Source organism: Lathyrus oleraceus, chromosome 2 (genome assembly GCF_024323335.1).
Source record: "Lathyrus oleraceus cultivar Zhongwan6 chromosome 2, CAAS_Psat_ZW6_1.0, whole genome shotgun sequence".
Taxonomy (NCBI): domain Eukaryota; kingdom Viridiplantae; phylum Streptophyta; class Magnoliopsida; order Fabales; family Fabaceae; genus Lathyrus; species Lathyrus oleraceus.
Genome location: NC_066580.1, coordinates 385912644 through 385936095, shown reverse-complemented (window position 1 = coordinate 385936095; position 23452 = coordinate 385912644). Strand labels below are relative to the sequence as shown.

Genomic DNA, 23452 nt, shown 5'->3' with positions numbered 1-23452 from the left:
TACTCTCGGATTATAAGGGGAATCAGTATACATCATTGTGTTCTTTTACTTCCTGTATTTATTTTTCAGTATATTTACTTTCATATATATTCTGAAAAATAACAAAATTAGTGTTAACGCTTCAAATTGAGAAAAATCCAATAAATCTAATTCATCCCCTCTTAGAGGCCGCGCATAAACCGACAAACCTTACCTCGCATAAACAAATATCAACATAACTAGTTAACAATATTAGTAGATTACGGACTATAAACAAAAAAAATACACATATATAAAAAGATATAACAAAATATATAAAACAATAACAACTACCACAATATCTTTAAAAACTAACACTAATCTCCAACAATAATGTCATTTTTTTGTCGGTACAACAATGAGCATAATTTAGGGTCAGTTTGTTTTAACTTTAAAAGAATGAATTTTTTCTTTGTATTTTTTAAAATGGGTTCTACAAAAATGTTTTTCAAAATATTACAAGTTTTTTAAAATTTATTTTTTATAAATTAAAAGATTGAATTGTTCATTCTATAACAAAAATATACATTATTGAAGATCAAAACATACTCAAAATCTCAATTTTTTCAAAAAGTTGTATCTCAAAAATGATTTTTATGAAAAGCTATTTGAAATAGCTTCAAAATTAAGTGACTTTTTGAAATTTTGATATCTAAAAAAAGTTTCCATAAAATGATAAAATACCTAAAATAACATTTTAAGAATAACTATTCAAACCAAAATTTCATTTGAAGTTTTTATGAAAAGTTTTTTTGTATATTTTTTTTATACTAAAATATGTGACACTATTAAAATCATTTTTAAAAAAAGGCAAAACAAACGGACCCTTATTGTCTCCATGTGGACTAATGTGTTTTTCAAAATCGTTCAATAGTTTATAGGATTTTAAGGATGACTCGTAAAAGTTTGTTTATTTATGAATTTGGGATGAAAAAATGTAAATTTAATTTTAATGTTAATGAAGACTTCTCGGAAACTGTACTGATACTTACGCAGTAATAAAAGATCGAATCCACATGGAATGTGTTCGAACAAGTCAATAATTGTGTAATTAAAAGGAAGATAGTAAATGGGAGGGGGAGGGGGGTGTCAGGTTTCAGAATGAAAAACAAACTACGAGTTTAAAATGGAAATATTAAGACGATTAGATTGTGTATCGAATCCCCTTATCCTTTTTTTTATGTATGATACCTTATATGAATGATATTATCCTTATAATCTCATGGCAAATTAACAAAACCGTTATAACCGATCTCTCACAAAATAACTCACTAATCACTACTTGGAGTTTCCTATTCCTAGTCCACCAGCGTAAGCAGGATTAGACGATGTAGGTTTCAGAATGAGAAACAAACTACGAGTTTAAAATGGAAATATTAAAACGATTAGATTGTGTATCGAATCCCCTTATCCTCTCTTTTTTTATGTATGATACCTTATATGAATGATATTATCCTTATAATCTCATGGCAAATTAACAAAACCGTTATAACCGATCTCTCACAAAATAACTCACTAATCACTACTTGGAGTTTCCTATTCCTAGTCCACCGGCGTAAGCAGGATTAGACGATGTACAAAATTTTATTTCCCTATGCCACTATTCAGGGTCTCCTATCCCTATTCAACCAACGTAAATAGAACAATTTCCCTGTGTCCAACACATAGGCTAAGAGTCTGTAATCCATATGTGTCAATTATCAGATTAACAAATTATCTCAAATGAAAAACATTACGATTAAGAAACAACTGAATAAGATTATAATTCAAAGAATTAGTATAAAGTCAAACTAACATATAATCCCAAAAGATTGAATAAGGTTCATCATAACACAACCTAACCTAGAGGAGTTTAGCTACTCATTATTTAGAAAATTATACCACATAGATGAAAATAACATAAGAAGTCCCTTAAAGAGATGGTCTCCAATGACTTCAAATGCTCTAAAAATCACAATTTGTGCTCTCCAAATCGTGTTTTAGTCTCCAAAATTTGCAACCATTCTCAAATTGCTAAAATCATCTTAAAAAGTGCTCATGACGGGTCAAAACACGTCAGAAAAAGCTCAGAAAAGTGCCCATCGCGCACATTATTGATGTATCCCGCGCGATGTAACTCATACATCTCTATCGCGAATGTGATGCCCCGCGATGATGCAAATGATTATTCCAGTAACTGCGTTAAAAAACACTCTTTTTCACCAGAATTTTCACTAAGTCCCTTCTTCCATACTTTGTTTTTTTCACTCATTCTTGGGTCTTTCTTCTTCTTTTTGACTCATCTTTTGCTTGTTTAAAACTATGCGAAAAGCAAAAAGTTAAAACTAAATTATTTTCTAAATTAGAGTTAAAAAATATTTTCTAAACTCATTTTTTCCTTGGTTTAAAACTAAATTATTTTCTAAATCAGAGTTAAAAAATATGCAGAAAGCAAAAAATTAAGGGAAAAGAGATAACATCAAAATTTATAGAGGTTCGGTTTAAATGAAGTGACCTACTCCTCTCTCATAGAATTGATATTGAGTGTATCAAATAATACTAGAGCTTTTAGAAGGTTAAGCCCATGAACCCCGTTATCCTTCGAACCAAACCAGAGTTTTATACGTTAACTACAAGCATTTAACTTGACACCCCAATTAAACTTGACACCCTCATTTAGAGCACTTTTACCATTATACCCCTTTGTAAAAATCAGATTTTTATTTTTGAAATATATCTATTTTTACCGGAAATTTTCAAAAAATTTTACACTATTGAAAATTTCAAAATTTCAGATTGTACCCGAAATTTCGAAATTTCTGGTAGTGTTAAAATTTATTTTTTAAATAGAATATGAACTATCGGAAATTTCATTTTAGTTGAATTTAGCATAAAATGGAACATTTAGAATTTCGGTAATATTTTTGAGTTCACGTAGATTTCAGAAATTTCAATATATCAAAAGTTATAAATACACTATCGAAAATTTAATGTGTATCGGATATTCTGACATGTCTATCGAAAATTTCGTACAAAAATTAATTTTAAATTTTTTCAACGACAGTTTTAAAATTATAAAATTATGGGGGGGTGTCAGGTCTAATCAGAGGAGGGTGATAGGAAGAATTCTTATTGACCACGAGCTGAATCAAAATTTTATGATATCAAAAGGCCTGATCTATTATATGGTCCTGAGCTTTATAACCATGTCATTAATTTTGAAATAATTTTTTTCATTTATTAAATATCCCTTTCTCGCAAAATAAGTCATACCACTTTCACATCGATTGAAAAATTTAATAAACAAAAGATCGAGAAAAATAATTTTATTAAGCTGTCCTTATATATTTTAATAATCATTAATACAAAATGGAAGAATAATAAATATAAAACATTGATTAGAGAATATAATTAAAAAACTAAAAACTAAAATTGTCTTAAAATTTAATAGTAACAATTTTTTTTGGACAACTAATTTTTTCAAACATGTCAAATTAAGTAATATTTTATAGTACATAAAAAAAAATGATTAAATAATAAATAGTATCATAAATGTTTTTATCAGAATATTTTCATGAATGTGTCGAACTAACACTATTTATTTAAATTAAAAAATAACAAAACTTTAAAATAAATTTATTTAAGTTGAAAATTGTTGAGATCCACGTTATTTGTAAAATAAGTTTTTTTTTCTTTCTGAATTACTAATAAAATACAATTGAACACTAATGGAGTTGTTGGTGTTATACGAGGTTTCAAAACTTAAACCTCACTTCTGATTTTTTTTTTCTCATTACATCACTGAAGATGTTTCTCCGACGAACCACCGTACTTTTATTCAAAAACAACCTCACCGTTCCACCACTCCGCCGCCACCTCTCAAACCCCATTTCACCGGTAAACCAAGACGATCTCCTCCGAGTCTGCACCATTCTCTACCAACAACAAAACTCGCCCGAGTCACGTCTCCACTCAAAACTCACCTCTTCCAACTTCCATCTCACCCACGAATTCTTCCTCCAAGTCTGCAACAGTTTCCCTTATTCATGGCGACCCGTTTACCGCTTCTTCCTTTTCACGCAACAACAGCAAGAGAAAAACCCAACTTTCACTCACTCCTCTGTTTCCTTCAACAAAATGCTCGATGTTGTTTCGAAGTCTCGCAACATTGATCTCTTCTGGAGCCTTGTTAACGAAACGGCGACTCGTCGTTTGGCCAACGATAGGACCTTTGTGATTGCTTTGAAGACTCTTGGTGGTGCTAGAGAGTTGAAAAAGTGTTTGGAGTTTTTCCACTTGATGAATTGTAATGGGTATGGTTATAGTCTTGAGAGATTGAATAAAGTTGTTGATGAAATGTGTAGGGTTAAGCTTGTTGAGGAAGCAAAGTTTGTTGTTTTCAAGTTGAAAGATTGGATTAAGCCCGATGGTGTTAGTTATAAGCATTTGATTAGTGGGTTTTGTGAAAAGGGTGATTTGATTGAAGCTTCCAAGATATGGAATTTGATGGTGGATGAAGGTTTTGTTCCTGATGTTGATGCTGTTGAGAAATTTATGGAGACGTTTTTCAAGGTTAATCAATTTGGCGAGGCTTTGAAGCTTTTTGAAACAATGAGGTTGAAGAGAATGGATGAACTTGATGTTTCAACTTATAGGCTTGTGATTAAGTGGTTGTGTAAAAAGGGGATGGTGAATCGTGCTAATGAAGTGTTTGATGAAATGTGCGAGAGAGGTATTCGGGCTGATAGTTTGACGTTGGGATATGTTGTGTATGGGCTTCTAGCAAAACATAGAGTTAGAGAGGCTTATCAAGTTGTAGAGAAGATTGATGTTGTTGATATAAGTGTTTACCATGGGTTGATAAAAGGGCTTTTGAAGTTGAGAAGAGCAAGTGAAGCAACTCAAGTCTTTAGGGAGATGATAAAGAGAGGCTGCGAACCGAATATGCATACCTATATAATGTTGTTGCAGGGTCATTTGGGGAGGAGAGGAAGGAAAGGGACTGATCCTCTTGTGAATTTTGATACTATTTTTGTTGGTGGCTTGGTGAAAGCTGGACATTCGAAGGAAGCTACTAAGTATGTGGAGAGGGTGATGGATAGAGGGATGGAGGTGCCGAGGTTTGATTATAACAAATTTTTGTATTACTTTTCGAACGAGGAAGGTGCGGTAATGTTTGTGGATGTAGCGAAAAAGTTGCGGGAAGTAGGGTTGATTGATTTGGCAGACATACTTGAGAGATATGGACAGAAGATGGCAACTAGAGATAGGAGGAGGAATAGATTTCCAGTAGTTGAAGATACTAATGTATGATAAACAACCCATGTAAGTATTTTGTAGATTGATGTAAAAAAAACTAAAGTTGGTTAGAAATGAAGTATTTGATTTATGAAATGTCAGCATTTTCCCTCATATATTCTGTTATCAATTTTATTTAGAAATTGTTCCCTTCAGTTAATAGATTCTCTGGTTGTAATATACTATAATGCTATATAGTCTGAACACCTGGCATAGGATCTTCATGCAATGAGTTTAGGCTTGCTATAAATGACTCAAACAATGGATGAAGTGGTAGAAAAGTATTGAATAAAATTTTCCTTTTTTTGTTTTATCTCATCTTCCTTGAGTTGGTAATAGCCTTTCTAATTAACAATATTGCATTATTCATACATAAACAACTTTTATTATTTTCATGTTCCTCATAGAAGATGTGATTTCTGATTTGGAAAATGGTATAATAAATTTGGTGCTGAACCCAACAAGGTTTTAAATAAAGGTCACGGTCGCGTAAAGGTTTTCGCGATTTCGGTCGGTACAGGTGTTGCGACATTGATTGCAGTTGTCGCGGTGTGAATTAACCACAATTTATTCTGTAATATAAAAATAGTGAATAACAGTATCGGTATCGGCACCTGTCAATACCATTTTGTCACGTTCGTTTTTGCGGTTGCATACCGTTTTTAAAATCCTTGTGAAATTAAAGAACATTCTAGACCTGCATATCCTCAATTGGTTCGAATTAGTTTGTGTCTTGCATCTGCTCAAATCAGTTTGTGTCTCGCATCCGATAGTGATAACCTATGATGCATAACTACGTGTATGGTTTCCGGTGCGGATACTGGAACCAATACGAGATATGATATTTTTAAAAAAATCAAGGTACACGTATCTTAGTAAGAAATAAGAATTTTCTATAAAATATATAAATAGAGAACTAAATTGTTAGTTGATAACAAAATATTACTATAAAAAATTGAAAAACATCAAAAATAATGTTAAGATATAATTAAAAAAATAATGAAACACATAAATATACTATATTAATATTTGACAAAAACACAAATTTCATAAATGCGGTACAAATACTCGGTACGAGTGCGTATCCAGTACCGGTACTTCACCATTTTAGAAGTACCCATGCTTATGTGATAACTATATAATAGTATCAGATGCATGACACAATCTTATAAATTTGTATAATTGGATGAATGTTTTTATTATTTTAAGGTTATGTCGGGACTTGAACCATGGAACTTCAACTATTTTTAACTCATACCTCAACTGGTTGAAATTAGTTTGTCTTGCATCTGATAGTGGTAACTATTTATCACTATATCGCTATCGGATTCGGATGCAGCAGGACACAAACTTTCAGATAATATTGTCAAAGTCGATGGTAGTTCTCTTTCAAATTTAGAGAAATTTGATTTTAAAGGTCTATTAAGAAAATACCAATGGAATTGGTTGTTAAGTCTTTCAAATTTCAATGGATTTACCACTTACTTGGCAACTGAGTTATACACTATTTTTAACAGCTTATGCTTAGCCTTCAATTGGTCACAAGAAAGGAATTCGGCCCTACACTGCGTAAAATGTCGTTTTTTGTACCAGTCTCTTGGAGTGAGCCGGCTTGCATCCTAGACCCAATAGAGCTCGCCTCGACGGATAGAGCTCGCCTCAACGGATAACTCATCCAATAGAATAGGATTAAACTGAAGCAGCTGATGAGTCAAGTTGATAATGCCAACCAAAAATAATACGGAGACAATATTTGATTGAGATTCGAGAGGTAGCACATTTATGCCTGATCGAGAGGATTATGATCTAAAATTTGCTAATCAAGTCTGATTGTCGTCCATCACCGATAAAAGAGCATTCGGATTGTGGACCGTCACATTAAATTACTATATTAAGAGATGATGGTCACTAGAAAAAGTATATACACAACTCATAACAACATTCAAATGCAATTTACTAATCTTGGCTTGTAAGAGTATCATTAGTGGCCTTTTCCGATTACAGTTTCTTTGATTTGTTTTTGCTTTCGGCCAAATCCTGAATCAGGGCGAGTAGCCTAAATTTCGAACTATGTTTTGAAACCAAAGAAAAAGAAGTCACTTTTCCAAACTGATAAATACTTATGCTATTAGTCTTTACCCATACAAATAAACAGCCTAACAGGTTGCAAGAGCTCTCAAGGAACTAATTAGAACATCTTCTTTCAGATTATGACCTGTCAAATCAAAAATAAACATATTAACAAGATGAAGAATATTCAAATTCATGCTTACACAAGAAAAAGCTACCACCGAAGTCTAGTGCAAGTAGTTCCATTTCTAATCATTAAAATTAAAGACACGAGAAAGCTCGTCTAGTTACCTATAAAGACTATCTTATTCACCCTGTTTTCTTCCTTCTTCCACTTGCGAGCAGGAACAATCTCATATAGTTCCCTCACCGCCTGCAAGGTTTTCACCGATAAACGATTTAAAACCCAGATCTCATATAATAAAATTGAAAATTCTTATTTAAGGAAAGTTGTAATGACGTGAAGGATAATTTACCTGCAAAGTATGCAACTGATCAGAGTTTTGAACACTTAAGACTCCTTTGCAACGGTATACATCCATGTCATGTTTCTTCTCCCAAAGAATTTCTTCTAGCCATATACGAGTCTGCCATGGTTTAAACATTATATAATTGAATGATCTACGATAACATTATGAATGAAATTTGAAAATCTACCTTATCAATATCAACTGTGCCCGTCTCACAAACGCATAGGGTTCTCACGCCACTATCATGAAGCTTATTAGAAGACAAAGAACGACTTTCTTCTAACAATGCCTCTAAATGTGCAGCATGCTGAAACAAAGAGGCAGCAAAGGTAAATCGTGGTCATCAAGGTGGGAAGAAAAGACTACAGATGAAGAGCAAATATATGAGTAATTTATTACAGTATCGTAAGCGTGGCGGTTCAATATCTTAGATGAGTCAACTTGACACCGGACAGAGTGAATTATCTCTACGAGTGAGTTAATGTTATGGATTTCCTCCTCGAGTTCCTCCAGAGCTCCAGAGCCTTCTGCAGATACCAAATCAACCTTGTTAAGAATTACAATGTCCTGAAACAAGCAGCAAAACTATTAGCACTTCTATATGCAATTATACTATGTGAGAATCTCACTGTGAAGTATTGTCAGCGTAGATAGACGAGGCTACTTAGTGTTTCTTTGATTACAATTTTTTCTGTCGTCTTCAAATATATAAAAATATGACAGCTATTAAATGTGAAAAGGAAAAATATGTTTTTAATAAGACAATAACTGAAATGTAGTTAATATAATAAACAATTACCGCAAATGCTATCTGAAAATATGCTTCAGGAAATGACGATGAGCCACGGTGCTCCTTGAGCTGAAAGCGAACATTTTTGGCATCTACTACCTACTTGGGAAGAACCACAATTAGAAAAGATGCCATAATTCAGAAATCACAAGCCACTCTCTCATGTACTAAGGAAAGAAACAGCTTCTATCAACATATAAGAGGATACTAAGCTACTATCACAAACTGAAAAAATATATTAGTTTGAAAAAATTGCGGCAGTATCATATGATTTTATGGAAGCTCCAAAGTGTATATTTTGCTAAAATAAAGGTGGCCTACTGTGATTCAGCCCAATTCATCTCCAACCCAAAGATGCACAAAACAGTTTCATTTGTTTGACAAGAAATATAACAATAAGCAAATGTTTTGTCATACAAAAATATTCCCGCTATGTAATTCCAATACAAGACATAGAAAATTTAGCAAAATTCATGGCCCAAAAAAAATAGAAAACATAATGTATTTCATCAATTAAAGATATACTTACAGTGACGATAGAATCAAGCTTCACGTCAGATTCCAACTGCTCATCCAACCAAAGAATAGATGCCAAAGGTGCTGGATTAGCCAAACCAGTGGTTTCCAGCAATATATGGTCTAGCCTACAGATAAAAAACACATAAAAAAATGTGTAATTGTGAATAAATACGACCCACTTTTCTAAACACTATATCAATCCACGACAGAATTAAAAGGGGTTTTGGTGAAAGTGAACCACAACACTATGCAACTAAGGCTACTTTCGGATAAACAACTTATTAAGTGTTTATGCATAAGCCATTTCTATAACAAGATAAAATAAGATATAACTGTTTTCATATAAACTATACGATGTTTTCATTAGCTACCCTGGAAAGCTAATGGATATAAGCTGAAAAAACAACAACTTCTGGATATGTCATAAATTGTTTTCATGAACTCTTTCAAGTAATATCAGAGATGTTTATGCCAATAATTTGACTAGTTAGGTAGTTTTACCTTTCTTTTCTCTGCACAAGCTGTTCAAGGGCTTGAACCAAACTATGCTTAACCGTGCAACATACACACCCATTAGCAAGCTCAACCCATTCTTCAACAACTGCACCTTCTTCCCCTTCATTTATCAATGCTCTTTCCACTCCAATTTCCTCCCCAAACTCATTCAATATGACAGCAATCCTCTTCCCATGTTGAGAGTTCAATATATGATTCACTAGCTGAAAATCAAGATAACCAAATTCACAATTCCACAATCACAAAACTACTTAAACACCGTCACTTCAAAAACTAGCACTAATAAACAACAGGTATGTGACCCAATAACAAAAAGAAAATGAAAATGAAAAAGGACACAACTTTGAAGTGCCCAATTAGAAATTAGAAAAGGGGCAAAAGAAGGGGTGTTGATTTTGATGGAAATTACCGTGGACTTGCCGGAACCAAGGTAGCCGGTGATGAGAGTAACACCAACAGAAGATTGTTGAGAAATGGATTGATCATCATCTCGTTGAATCTGAACAGCAAGAGGTGGCTCTTCGTCTTCGTCGTGCTCCATTTTGGACTGGTTGGTTGGTTTGTTTGTTCTTGTGTTGCGTTAATGCGTATCGTATTTGTTATGGTAAAAAGGAAGTAAAATGTTTTGTTACCTCAAATTTTGCATATTGAACTTACATATCAATCTAAGACCAAATTTTTTCTAATCCTAAGTACTACTAATGAATTGAGGATAATTAATGGCTAATGAAGTTTAGTTAAAATCAATAATTGAGTAGAAAAATTAAGATCAACAATGTCTAGTGATATAATATTTCTTATACATTTTCTAAACTATATATTATAATAAACAACTATTTCTATCTTTAAAAATGTAAAATCCTATTATTTGAATGTACTCGAATTAATAATTTTTTCTGTTAAACATTTTAATTTTTAAGTCATCTCAAGACACATCATGTCGTGTCATGTCAGGTCAAAGAGGACTATATATATATATATATATATATATATATATATATATATATATATATATATATATATATATATATATATATATATATATATATATATATATATATATATATATATATCTAATTCTAGGGTTATGTCAAATGATCATGTTATTTATAAATCATTTACATACGATTTTTGTGTGTGTGGCATATCACATGTACGGTTGTACTAAAGTATTCACATCAAATGGCCCATCTGGGGCCTAGTAAAACATTCCTTGGTCTTACATTTTCAAGAGTTTTGTTGACCTATATGTCGTTTCATAATGGCGATGTCACATGTTCATTCAGTTAAGGCAATTAGGAAGCCCCAGAAGAGATGTAGTCCTCCAAGGATAAATTGTGCATCTGCATTTTTGCTTCATTGCTTTATTCACATGCGATTTTGTTGGTTCTTACTCATCCCTTCGTTTGGAATTGGTGTAAGCTCCAGTGTCAGCGAGGAATGTGCACGCCAAGGGTCAAGTCCTCTTGTCTACTCCCAAGTCTAGGTCTGGTTTGGATTCGACGTATCTTGGACTTCACCACCTACACTCTTAGAGAGACTAGCTACCAAGAGGGAGGGGATGTCAACTATGGTGTGAAGTGTCGTGATTTTCTTTGCCTTGTGTTTTCTTTGATGAAAATTAACAACGATTCTCACAAAGAGAGTTATTTCACTCATTTTAAAATATTACATAGATGTGAGGGACTATATTTTGGACAAATATTGAAACACTTAGCTGTAATATAATTTGAATTTTATTGCATTCCATATCCTTGGTATGGTTCACCGGTCAGAATTTCTAGAGTGTAAGCTCCATTTTACTTTGTATTGTCCTTCCCAATTAGCTAGGATTTTTCCATCTCCAGAGTTTTTCCCTCCAACGTCGGCACAACTTAACACTAGGCCATTTGGTTTGAATTCTCGGGGCTGAACTTGTTTCATGTACTTGGTTGTTGTTACATGTTTGACGATGACACTCATGAGGGCGATGTCAACTCTCTTTTCTTCCAGGAAATCAACCTCTTCCCTGATTGCCTTTTGAGTTATCTTCTTCTTCCATGGTGCGTGTCGTCGTCCAACTTAGCTTATCCATCTCAATTGAGATGAAGGCTTCAATCCTATAGGTTATCTGAAAAGAAGTCTTCCCAGTAGTTGAATGAGGGTATGGTCATGTACGCCTAGATGAAGTGTGGGAGTTCATTCGTCTTGTTTCCTTTTGTTGATGCAAATCTTCGCTTTAACCCTTTTAGAACTACTTGTTTCACTACTTCGGCCTGCCCGTTGGTCTGGGGTTGTTCCACTGACGTGAAATGTTGTTTGACTTTCAAGTTTTCCAAGATGTTTTTGAAATTTATATATGTGAGTTACATCATGTCGTCCGTCACGGTGGCCTAAGAGATTTCGTATCAAGCTAAGACGTTCCTCTTGAAAAAATTCAATATTTTGATTGTAATAATCTTTTCCAATGATTTTGCTTAAATCCATTTGGTGAAGTGATCCACCACCACGATCAGGAAGTTAAGTTGTGTCAGCGCCAGGGGAAAGGGACCAAGAATATCTACCCCTTATTGCAAGAAAGGCCAATGTGATGTTAACACGTAGTGCTGACACCTGTCACACTTTTTCATAATCTCTTTAGCATTTTGAACCATGGTTGACTAGTAGTACCTAACTCTGAAAACCTTTTTAGCCAATGCTCGTGCGTTGTCCTACAATCCCTTAATATACCTCAACTGTGGTATAGGCGGCCTCATCCTTTTCTATACATTTCAACAAGGGGATTGACAATCCTCTCCTGTATAATGTCCCTTCAAACAAGGAGTAAGAGTTAGTTATTCTTTTCACAAGGGCGACATCAGTTGGGTCAACAAGGAATGTTCCATGTTTTATGTACATTGCGATGGATGTTATCCAAGATGGTCGAACGTTGTCATTTATGGCCATCGTCACAACTCTTGGAATCTATGTTGAGATTTCTTAGGCTTTGTTTGGGAGTTCGGAGTGGAGGGGAAGGGAGGGATTTGAAAAATAATTTTTTAAAAATATATAGAGAAAATTTTACCATTTAAAAAAAAGGTTTTGTTTAAAAGGATAAAATAGTGTTTATAATTAATATATTTTTAATTTTTGAAAAACTATAACAACAAAAATTATATTTAATAAATTTATCTAAGTCCTCCAAAATCCCCCTCCAATAAAAATTATGAGTTTCCCAAAACTAGGGGTTTTTTGGTGTTATGAATAAAAACAAACCCTTCAAAATCCTTCAAACCAAAATATTTATATTCTTTTCACTCAATCCTTCTTATTTTTGAAAACCCCAATCTCTCTTCCCCTCCAAACTCCCAAACGGGCCCTTAAAGTTTGTTGAATCAAGGAATGGTTCACACCAGACGGTCTTGTACTGGCCAAATTAAACATGACATTTGCCCTAGTGTTTTGATCTCTTGGATATGTTATATCTCTGAGATTTCAAAATTTTCCAATTTCTCTCTTGCTAGGAAAACATATTGTTCTTGTATTGGTTCCTTAGTTTGGTAATCTCCTTTAATCTCTGGTACCACGAGCTGGGAGTCTATCCTTAACTTCATGTTTTTTTGCTCCCGTCACGACGACCAAAGTAAGTCTGGCGATAATTAATTCATACCCGACTTGATTGATGGTAGTAGGAAATTTGAAACATATAAATACCTCGACACTTAGTCCTACTTCAATCTCCATGGGTCTCCATGTACTTTTTGAGACACACAAGTTTTTCCTGAAGCTAGTTCTGTTCATGAAGAGCAAGGTTACATTGGCCTTTCAAAAGCTCCATCTCTTTATAAGAGTTACAGGAACAAACACATCACCATGTTTAGCATTTTCCAAGGACAACAAAGAAGCACCCTGATACATATTGAAGGTTGTTTCAACCTTTAACTCCAACTTAGCCATATCATTAAGGTTCCATATGTAAGCATAGTCCCTTTCAAGGATGCAAGACTGCACACCCTTGGCAGAACAAAGTCTTTGTGATATGAAGATATTTGGGAGTTTGAAGAAGATAAGAGCATACAAGTCACTGCCTAGGTTTACCCTTTCATAGATAGGCCCTGGTGGCTTAAGTATTTTAGAAGGGTTATCCTCCACATCTTGAACTTTATTATGGTCCCTTTTGGTAGTCTCATAAGTATCAGATGTGGACTAATCATAAGACTTCTTACTTTGACTTTTATATGATGGACGCCTTAGCTCTGTCGTATTCTCTCGTCCGAACTGGGCCATTTGCGTCTTCCCGACAAGCAAAGTATCGTTCTTTCTTGGGACTACATCTGTTTGTTTGAATCAGAGTTGTAGTATGAGTCGGGGAGGGAGACAAAGAATCACCCTTGGCTAGGCAGGCCTTCTTCCTTTTGAAGATATTCCTAAGCACGCCCATGTTATTTGCAAAATGAAATAAATAATACAATCAATAAAGATGTTTTATGAATAATAAAGACAATTATAAAGATAGTTCCCTCTCTTTACCAGAAAGATCTTTTCATTCAAGGGCACTGACTACTTCCACAACTGAACATGTATTAATATATCTCCTTTTCTGCTATGAAAGGAGGCACGTCCGAAGTGTTAAATCCCTATTCATAACCTAAACTCTCCTAGAAGGTGACTAAGTCATCTTTCAATGACTCTTCCTCCGGGGTCAAAGAGTCAGAGGCGTAGGCATATGTTTTCAGAGCATGGAAGATATGGTGTCAGACCTAAAAATTTCAAACCTTGTCTTTACATTTCACTGGCTCCAAACAAGGGGGCCAGAGAGGTAAGGACCACCTTTTGAAAGGATGCAAAATGAAAAATGAGTCTTGTCATACGGTGAACTGACTTTTTGTGTTTTGCTTTTAATCGCAATGTCGCGGATAGCAAGAGTCGCCACCGACTTTTCTTTTATCCAATAAGGAAAGGTGGAAAAGAACAGGAAAGACCTTAATTTAGATTTTGGGTTCGGGAGGTACATTATACAAAGGGAAGGTGTTAGCACCCTTTGTATCCATGGTTATCCATGGGCTCTTAATTGCTTGATCACTTATATTATTTTTCTTGTCTGAAAGAGTGTTCGTGAATTGTTTAGAAAATGTTTTGAAAAGAGAATTTAACTTTGTAATGATTCTTGTATGAATGTATACAAAGTGGTTATCTCGTTTAGTTTTGAAAGTTATTTAGAAAAATATAACTTGACAATGATTCTAGTACGAATGTATGCCAAGTGGTGATTTTCTATGGAGGTTTTGAAAAGTGTGAGGTGCGAAAAATATTTTAGGTTGTGAGCCAGCAATTAAGAGTTATACCTTCCTAGGGTCTTTATGGGCATTTCCAATCCTTATGAGGGTAAAACTGTCCTTACTATTGAGAAGTAAGTAGTTTTATCCTTTGGATGTAAAAGGGACATCGTAGGGTCATCGATTGGTCATTGAAGGCAACAGTTGTAAGGATACCTTAGCATTCGAAGGGACTATCATCATTTAACCGTAGGCTACACCGAAGGGTCATCGAGGGACAAAATCATATATTCGAAGGCAACATCCGAGGGACTATGATTTATTTTATAGGGACATGATGATTTAATCGAAGGGTCTTGGCTAAGGGTATCCCCACTATCATACCCCAAAATTTGCCCATTTATATTTCAAGACATTTTTCAAGGCGTTCCGACTCATTTTCATGACACTGATCTTAAGGGAACGAAGGCCCAGCTCGCGAATGACCCAAACTGACCTATTCGCTACACGCTCGCCTAGTGATAACATGAAAGTGGTTTATTTGGAAGCACAAGTAAAAATGGAGGAAAAGAGGTGCAAAAAGGAGAGAAAACGAACCAAATAGCAAAGCCCAGCCCAAAGCGCAAGCCACAAATGCTGTGCTTGTGACGGACGTCACGGAGGGCGTGACGAGCGTCACGCAAAGCAGCCTTGTGACGGACGTCACACATGGTGTGACGAGCGTCACACCACTACCCTACTTTTTGGGCGCAAGTAACGCCTCAGAGACTTGAAGAGACGTTGAGGAGTGTTGGGCCCTATATCCACGCCATGAAATTAGCCACGTTGAAGAGCTCTTGGCAGCAAGTAGTTACTTAATGGTACCAATATAAATAGCCACGAAGAAAACCTAGAAAGGGGGGCTTTTTCCACATTTTTCCTTTGCCGTTTTCACTTTTGCATATTTTCTTTTCCAGCAGCTTAGGCATTGTTTTTCCTACGAGTTCTACACTATTTTCCTTGCAATTTCCTATTTCTTTTTCAGCATTTAGTTAGTTCTATTCACACAATAGTTTCTACAAAGGAAACTATTGTGTACCTTTTTACCGGATCCAACCTTACGTTAGGATCTAGTTTATTTTCTTCGTTTTAATTTGTTGTTTAGTTGACAAATCCAAGGACAAATCCTGCCGGCTTGTGGCGGAGTGTTCAGGACTACTGTTTAACTTATTCCGAGTAACCCTAAAGGAAACCCGGAAGGAAAAGCCTACGGCAACAAGGTCACTTCCGCTCAATTCGATCCGATTGGCCAATTCGAGGTTGCAATTCAATTGCCAACAGGTTTGCGTTACTATCACCGCTTTATGTTCCTAATGCACATGTGATATCATAATTGAATTCATAAATATATTTGAGGTTTTGCATGTGGACTTAAGTATGCCTGGATACCTTGAATTGTTGTAATGGAGGCCGCTGTTTCGCTCTGTTTTGATCTTTACCCATCCGACTTGTTTTATTATAACCAGGCTTTGTTTACCTGATACTATTACTGCTTTGGTGCAATTCTTGATTGCACCCTGATTTGGTACTCTAATCCGTTTGCTGAATTTTGTAAAGGTTCACCTGTCCCAGGAAAGGATTGCTATCTAGGTCTTCCACTTTATTTGTGGGATACCCTTGTGGAGACTCACTCTGAATTGCTTAATTAATTTTAATGTGTTAATTTTAATAATTAATTTTAATGTATTAATTTTAATGTATTATTTTTAATGTATTGATTTTAATGTGGGGATTCATCCTAATCACCTAATTGACTTTAAATTATGACCTTTGAATATGTGATCTTGGACCTCTTTTTGCTGCCCTACGGTATTACGGTATAACGGTCATGTCCCGCGAATGTAGGATACACTTAGCAAAGACCCTTCGATTAAATCATCATAAAATAAATCATGGTCCCTCGGATGTGGCCTTCGAAAATACGATTTTGTCCCTCGATGACCCTTCGGTGTAGCCTACGGTTAAATGATGATCGTCCCTTCGAATGCTAAGGTATCCTTACAACTGTTGCCTTCAATGACCTATCGATGACCCCACGATGACCCTTAAACATCCAAAGGGTAAAATTACTTACTTCTCAATAGTAAGGACAATTTTACCCTCATAAGGATAGGAAACGTTCATAAAGACCTTGGGTAGGTATAACTTTTAACTGCTGGCCCACAACTTAAAACATTTTCCACCCCTCACACTTTGCAAATCCTAGAAAATCACTACTTGGTATACATTCATACTAGAATCATTACCAAGTTACATTTTTCTAAACCGTTTTCAAAATCAAACGAGATAAATACTTTGTATACATTCATACGAGAATCATTACAAAGTTAAACTCTCTTTTCGAAACATTTTTTAAACAATTCACGAACACTTTTCAGACAAAAATATAAGTGATCCAGCAATTAAGAGCCCATGGATAACCATGGATACAAAGGGTGCTAATACCTTCCCTTTGTATAATGTACCTCCCGAACCCAAAATCTATTGAGGTCTTTCCTGTTCTTTTCCACCTTTCCTTATTGGATAAAAGAAAAGTCGGTGGCGACTCTTGCTATCCGCGACATTGCGATAAAAAGCAAAATATCCCAAGTCAGTTCACCGTATGACAGAAATGGCGACTCCACTGGGGACCTTAAAAAGAGAGGTTACCTTAAAACAAGATCACTTATTTGAATTGTTTGATTTACTTTTAAGGGATTGCTTGGGTATCCTATGCTTGAGTGAAAGATCCTACACCCGGATCTAGTGTACCTTAGGTAAGTAGCAATAGATCATCGCGACTATCCGGCGTATACTGGAATGGTTAAAATGATGGCTACGGTTAATGTGACACTTTGGTTGTCCTGATGGTCCTCATGTTATTTGAGGAAAAATTTGGCTTCCGCGTGGTGTCATCAAAGCATTAACCAGACCTTTAGAACCCTAATTGACTCATCCTGGCCATTAGAAAGTAGTGAGCTAACTGACTTCGGTTCCGACTGGGGCTTGGTTGAGACTCGATACTACACTCCTTGAGATTGGACTTTAGGGAAGCTTTGGTCAACCACCTGGTGTTGCACTGAAGTGGACTTAAAGGAAGGTCAATGATTGGAGATCCTTCTAGAACCCGATTACTATTCTAGGACAGGTTGAACCAACCAAACTTCAGTGGGGAGGGTACTTACCTATGGAACTCATGCAAGCCTTAAAACCTAGGAATGATGGTTGTGTGACTTGCTTGTGCTTGTTGTTTACTTAACATCATAACATCATAACATCATGGCATTGTACTAACCATTTCGAGGACTTAGGGATTTAACTTTGCTCTGTTTTGTAAAAAAAAAAAAAAAAAAAAAAAGTTTCCTTTTTTGTTGGCTTACGTAAAGTTAAATTCCAAAAGTCCTTGAAAACATTTCATACATTGCATAGCATAACATAACATTGCATGACAGGTGTTCCAAAGGACCATATTCTCACGGTCTGCCTCTTAAACAGAAAAATGGATCTCGAACAAACTGTCAAAGATCTCCAGACTCAAAATGCTCAGTTCAAGGAGATGATGCTAAGCCTATCCAAGGGGCAGGAGGAACTGAAGGCTCTTTTGGTCGAAAAGAAGAAAGACAAGAAGACTGTGAGTTTCATTAACCCAGGAAGAAGGCGTAAAGGACAGGCTACGGGAATCAAATTTGGAATCCCGAACGGTCCAGAGGATGAGGCGGAGAATGATTCAGAGGAAGAGGATGCTGATTTCTCCAACCCTGAGGATGATGATGAGAAGTATGAAAATGAACAGTACTCTCCGAGAGATGATAAGTACAAGTTGTTGGAAGAACGTATGCTAGCTATGGAGGGTCAGAAGGCGCCTGGTCTGGATTTCGAAAGTTTGGGTCTGGTCTCCGATGTGACCATTCCTCGCAAATTCAAAATCCCCACTTTCACTAAGTACGATGGTGCATCCTGCCCTCAGATGCATTTAAGGGCTTATGTGAGAAAGATTCAGCCGCATACCACTGATAAGAAACTGTGGATCCACTTCTTCCAAGAAAGTCTGTCTGGCACTCAGTTGGAATGGTATTATCAGCTCGAGAGCTCTGACATCCGCACCTGGACTGATTTAGCAACAGCTTTCTATAAGCAGTACCAGTATAATTCTGAGCTAGCGCCTACTCGGTTACAGTTGCAGAATATGGCTATGGGATCTAAAGAAAGCTTCAAAGAATATGCTCAGAAATGGAGAGATTTGGCCGGCAGGGTCAAACCCCCTATGACTGACCGAGAATTAGTAGACCTGTTCATGGGTACCCTGACTGGCCCATTCTACAGCCACCTACTGGGGAGTTCTTCATCCGGTTTCACTGAACTAATATTGACAGGTGAACGGGTGGAGAGCGGCATTCGAAGTGGAAAGTTACAGGCAGCTACTTCTACAAGCAGTAAAAAGTCCTATCATGGGAAGAATGAGTCAAATGCTGTGTACGGTCAAAAGAATCATAATAAGAAAAATGGTGACCATGCCGTGGGAGCAGTGACAATCGCAGCCCCGCCAGCTCAAAATTTCCAGCAAAGACAAGACAGACCAAGAAGGCAGTTTACCAAGCTTAATATGACTTTAGCACAAGCACTGCAAAGTATGCTAAAGGCGAACTTAATCACTCTCAGAGGTCCTCCTGCAAATGTCAACACTGCTTCGCCTCGTTATAATCCCAATGCCAGGTGTGCATATCACTCCGATAGCCCCGGGCACGATACAAACGATTGCTGGCTGTTAAAGAATAAAATTCAGGATATGGTCGACGCTGGGGAAATTGAGTTCGAGCCTCCGGAGACTCCTAATGTCATCACTGCTCCTATGCCTAATCATGACAAGGCTGTTAATGCTCTCGATGACAATTTTCTCATCACTACTGTAGCGGACTTAACATCTCCTCTCCCGGTCATAAAGAGGAATTTATTGCAAGCTGGTTTATTTCCAGGTTGTACTGAAGATTGCAATCTCTGCATACTCCGGCCCGAAAACTGTTTGAAATTGAAGAATGGTATTCAACAGCTGATGGACGATCGTACAATTCTCTTTGAAAGGGTCTCTAAGGCGGAAAACCCTATTGAAGAAGTATCTGTGATTGCAAGGTCCAAAGTTCCAGTGAAGATTACTGCTCCCAGAGTACCTGTGAAGATTACTGCTAAGCCCAGGGTTGCTCCCCTAATCATCACCGCACCTGGCCCGATCCCGTATTCCTCAAGCAAAGCTATTCCGTGGAATTATGGCGGTGATGTTTACGTCCATGGCGTGAAGCAAGTGGATAATGCTACTAATACTAGTGGCATTGTTGGGACCAGTAAAATTACTCGAAGCGGAAGGATCTTCTCTCTAGAAATCTCACCTCCTGTCCTTGAAACTCGAGGAAAGGAACCAGTCAATCCTTCTCAGTCAGAGACACCGGTCGAAGTTACTCCCGAAGATGTTGCCAAACAAGAAATGGAAGAAGTGCTGAAAATCATTCGCAAGAGTGATTTTGATGTGGTAGAACAGTTGGGGCATACGCCGTCTAAGATCTCGATGTTATCCTTGCTGTTATCTTCTGAATCTCATGCCAATGCATTGATAAAATTCTTGAAAACCGCTCATGTACCTCAGGAGACATCTGTCGATCAATTTGAAAATTATGTTGCCAACCTGACTGTTGACAACGGCTTAGGCTTTTCCGACGCTGATCTGACACCAGCAGGAAAGAATCACAATAAAGCCCTGCATATCTCCATTGAGTGCAGGGGAATCACTTTGTCTCATGTGTTGATCGATAATGGCTCTTCCTTGAATGTGCTGCCGACAGCTGTGCTAGATAAGCTGGATTGTAAAAGCATTGAACTGAAACCTAGTGACATTGTGGTACGTGCTTACGATGGTGCGAAGAGTGTTGTCCATGGCGAAGTAGTCCTTCCTATCAAGATAGGACCTCAAGTCTTCAATACTACCTTCCATGTAATGAACATTCGTCCTGCCTATTCCTGCTTACTGGGACGCCCTTGGATTCATGGGTCAGGTGCTGTAGCTTCATCTCTCCATCAAAAGTTGAGATATCCCACAGAGGGTAAAATTGTCACTGTGTGTGGAGAAGAAAAGTACATTGTCAGTAGTGTGCAGACCTTCAGATACGACGAGATGGATGGTGAATTCATTGAGACTCCTTGTCAGTCATTTGAAGTAGTTCCTCCGACCGATCCTGTCCTTAAGCCAACTTCCTGTGTGCCCAAGGTTATTCGTGTTCCTCCTGCTATGATTTCTCTGAAGGACGCTCAAGCCGTGGTTGAAGATGGTGGTCGTGCTGGCTGGGGTCAATTGATCGATGTACCATACAAGTCTGACAAATTTGGCCTGGGGTTCAGCTCTGACAAGAGTCAAATTAATGCTGTAGAAGATGCTGACAGTGATTGCGACCTGGATAGCTGGATCTACCCAACAATTGGCGACGGACTCAATAACTGGAAGGCTGAAGACACTATCCCGATCTCCTTTAGTCAGGAGTAATTGTTATTGTCCATTTAGTATTGCAAATCTTTAATTTTTCAATCGAACTTCTTAAAGCATTGTGTCTACGCCCGGGGCACAATAGCTAATTTGTTAAGGGTTTTGTCATTTCATAAGCATAATCATATTCAATAAATCAATGGACTTTTTCGCATTCAAATATTGCGCTCTTTATTTTTCCTGCCGTCTTTCAAACAAGCTATGATTTCTTACACACACTCACGTAACAAATTGCAGATCCGTATCCACTCTGGATCCTATTGATAATAATTCCGCTACTGTTCATTATGACTTTGAAAATCCAATCTACCAAGCCGAAGGTGGAAGTGAGGAAGATTGTGAAGTCCCTGGAGAACTTGCCAGACTGCTACTGCAAGAGGGAAAGACTATACAGCCGCATGAAGAGTCACTCGAAATCGTAAATCTAGGTACTGAAGTGAACAGAAAAGAAGTCAAAATAGGAGCAGGTTTGGAAAACAGTGTCAAGGAAAGATTGGTTCAGATGTTACGCGACTATGTAGAGATTTTCGCTTGGTCTTATGAAGACATGCCGGGATTGGATACTGACATAGTAGTGCATCGACTGCCAACGAGGGAAGAATGTCGTCCTGTCAAGCAAAAGGTTCGCCGCATGCGTCCTGAAATGTCTGAGAAAATCAAAGCCGAGGTTATGAAACAATTCAATGCCGGTTTCCTAGCCGTTACTTCTTATCCTCAATGGGTTGCCAATGTGGTGCCAGTGCCAAAGAAGGATGGTAAGGTGCGAATGTGCGTAGATTACAGAGATTTGAATAAAGCGAGTCCCAAAGATGACTTTCCACTCCCGCACATCGATGTCCTGGTAGATAACACCGCTCAACACAAAGTATTCTCATTCATGGATGGATTCTCGGGTTATAATCAGATTAAGATGGCACCTGAGGACATGGAGAAAACTACGTTTGTGACGCAATGGGGCACTTTCTGTTACAAAGTAATGCCATTCGGTCTAAAGAACGCCGGGGCAACGTACCAGCGTGCTATGGTGGTTTTGTTCCATGATATGATCCATCATGAAATAGAAGTATATGTGGATGACATGATAGCTAGATCTCATACTAAAGAAGAACATCTCGATCATTTATGCAAACTGTTCGAGAGGTTGAAGAAGTACAAGTTGAGATTGAATCCGAACAAATGCACTTTTGGAGTAAGATCCGGTAAACTCCTGGGCTTTGTTGTCAGTGGTAAAGGAATTGAGGTTGACCCAGCTAAAGTGAGGGCTATTCAAGAAATGCCGGTTCCCCGTACGGAGAAAGAGATCAGAGGCTTCTTGGGACGCTTGAACTACATTGCTCGATTTATCTCCCACTTGACCGCTACCTGCAAACCCATCTTCAAATTACTGAGGAAAAATCAAGAAATGATATGGAATGACGAATGCCAAGAAGCTTTTGACAAAATCAAGAAGTACCTCCAGGAACCTCCGATTCTAATACCACCAGTTGAAGGAAGACCTCTAATCATGTATTTGACCGTATTAGAAAATTCAATGGGGTGCGTATTGGGGCAACATGACGAGTCTGGTCGAAAAGAGCATGCCATATACTACCTGAGCAAAAAGTTTACCGACTGTGAAACCAGATACTCACTGCTCGAGAGAACTTGCTGTGCTTTGGCTTGGGCTGCTCGCCGACTAAGACAGTATATGTTGAATCATACCACTCTATTGATTTCTAAGATGGATCCTATCAAATACATATTTGAGAAGCCTGCCCTCTCCGGAAGAATAGCGAGATGGCAGATGATCTTAACAGAGTACGATATCCAGTATACTACCCAGAAAGCAATCAAAGGAAGCGTGCTCGCTGAGCATTTGGCTCATCAAGCGGTGGACGATTATCAATCTATGAATTTTGAGTTCCCGGATGAGGATGTCATGCTTGTTACTGATGATGAAAAACCTAAACCGTATGAAGGACCCGAACTGGGATCCCGATGGACTATGGTTTTCGATGGATCTTCTAATGCATTG

The 23452-nt window shown here is 37.1% G+C and overlaps 2 protein-coding genes across 2 annotated transcripts; one reads left to right on the top strand and one right to left on the bottom strand.

Moving 5' to 3' along the window:
* Positions 1-3713: 3713 nt before the first annotated feature.
* On the top strand, positions 3714-5409 carry LOC127119645 (putative pentatricopeptide repeat-containing protein At1g26500). Its single transcript, XM_051049917.1, has one exon. It carries the CDS (start codon positions 3805-3807, stop codon positions 5308-5310), a length of 1506 nt encoding a protein of 501 aa, XP_050905874.1. The 5' UTR covers positions 3714-3804; the 3' UTR covers positions 5311-5409.
* Positions 5410-7228: 1819 nt separating this feature from the next.
* On the bottom strand, positions 7229-10390 carry LOC127119644 (uncharacterized). Its single transcript, XM_051049916.1, has 9 exons — positions 10070-10390; positions 9646-9863; positions 9155-9269; positions 8635-8724; positions 8235-8402; positions 8023-8142; positions 7842-7952; positions 7657-7738; positions 7229-7510 (listed from the first exon to the last, which is right to left on the bottom strand). Exons 1-9 carry the CDS (start codon positions 10199-10201, stop codon positions 7452-7454), a joined length of 1095 nt encoding a protein of 364 aa, XP_050905873.1. The 5' UTR covers positions 10202-10390; the 3' UTR covers positions 7229-7451.
* Positions 10391-23452: the final 13062 nt, after the last annotated feature.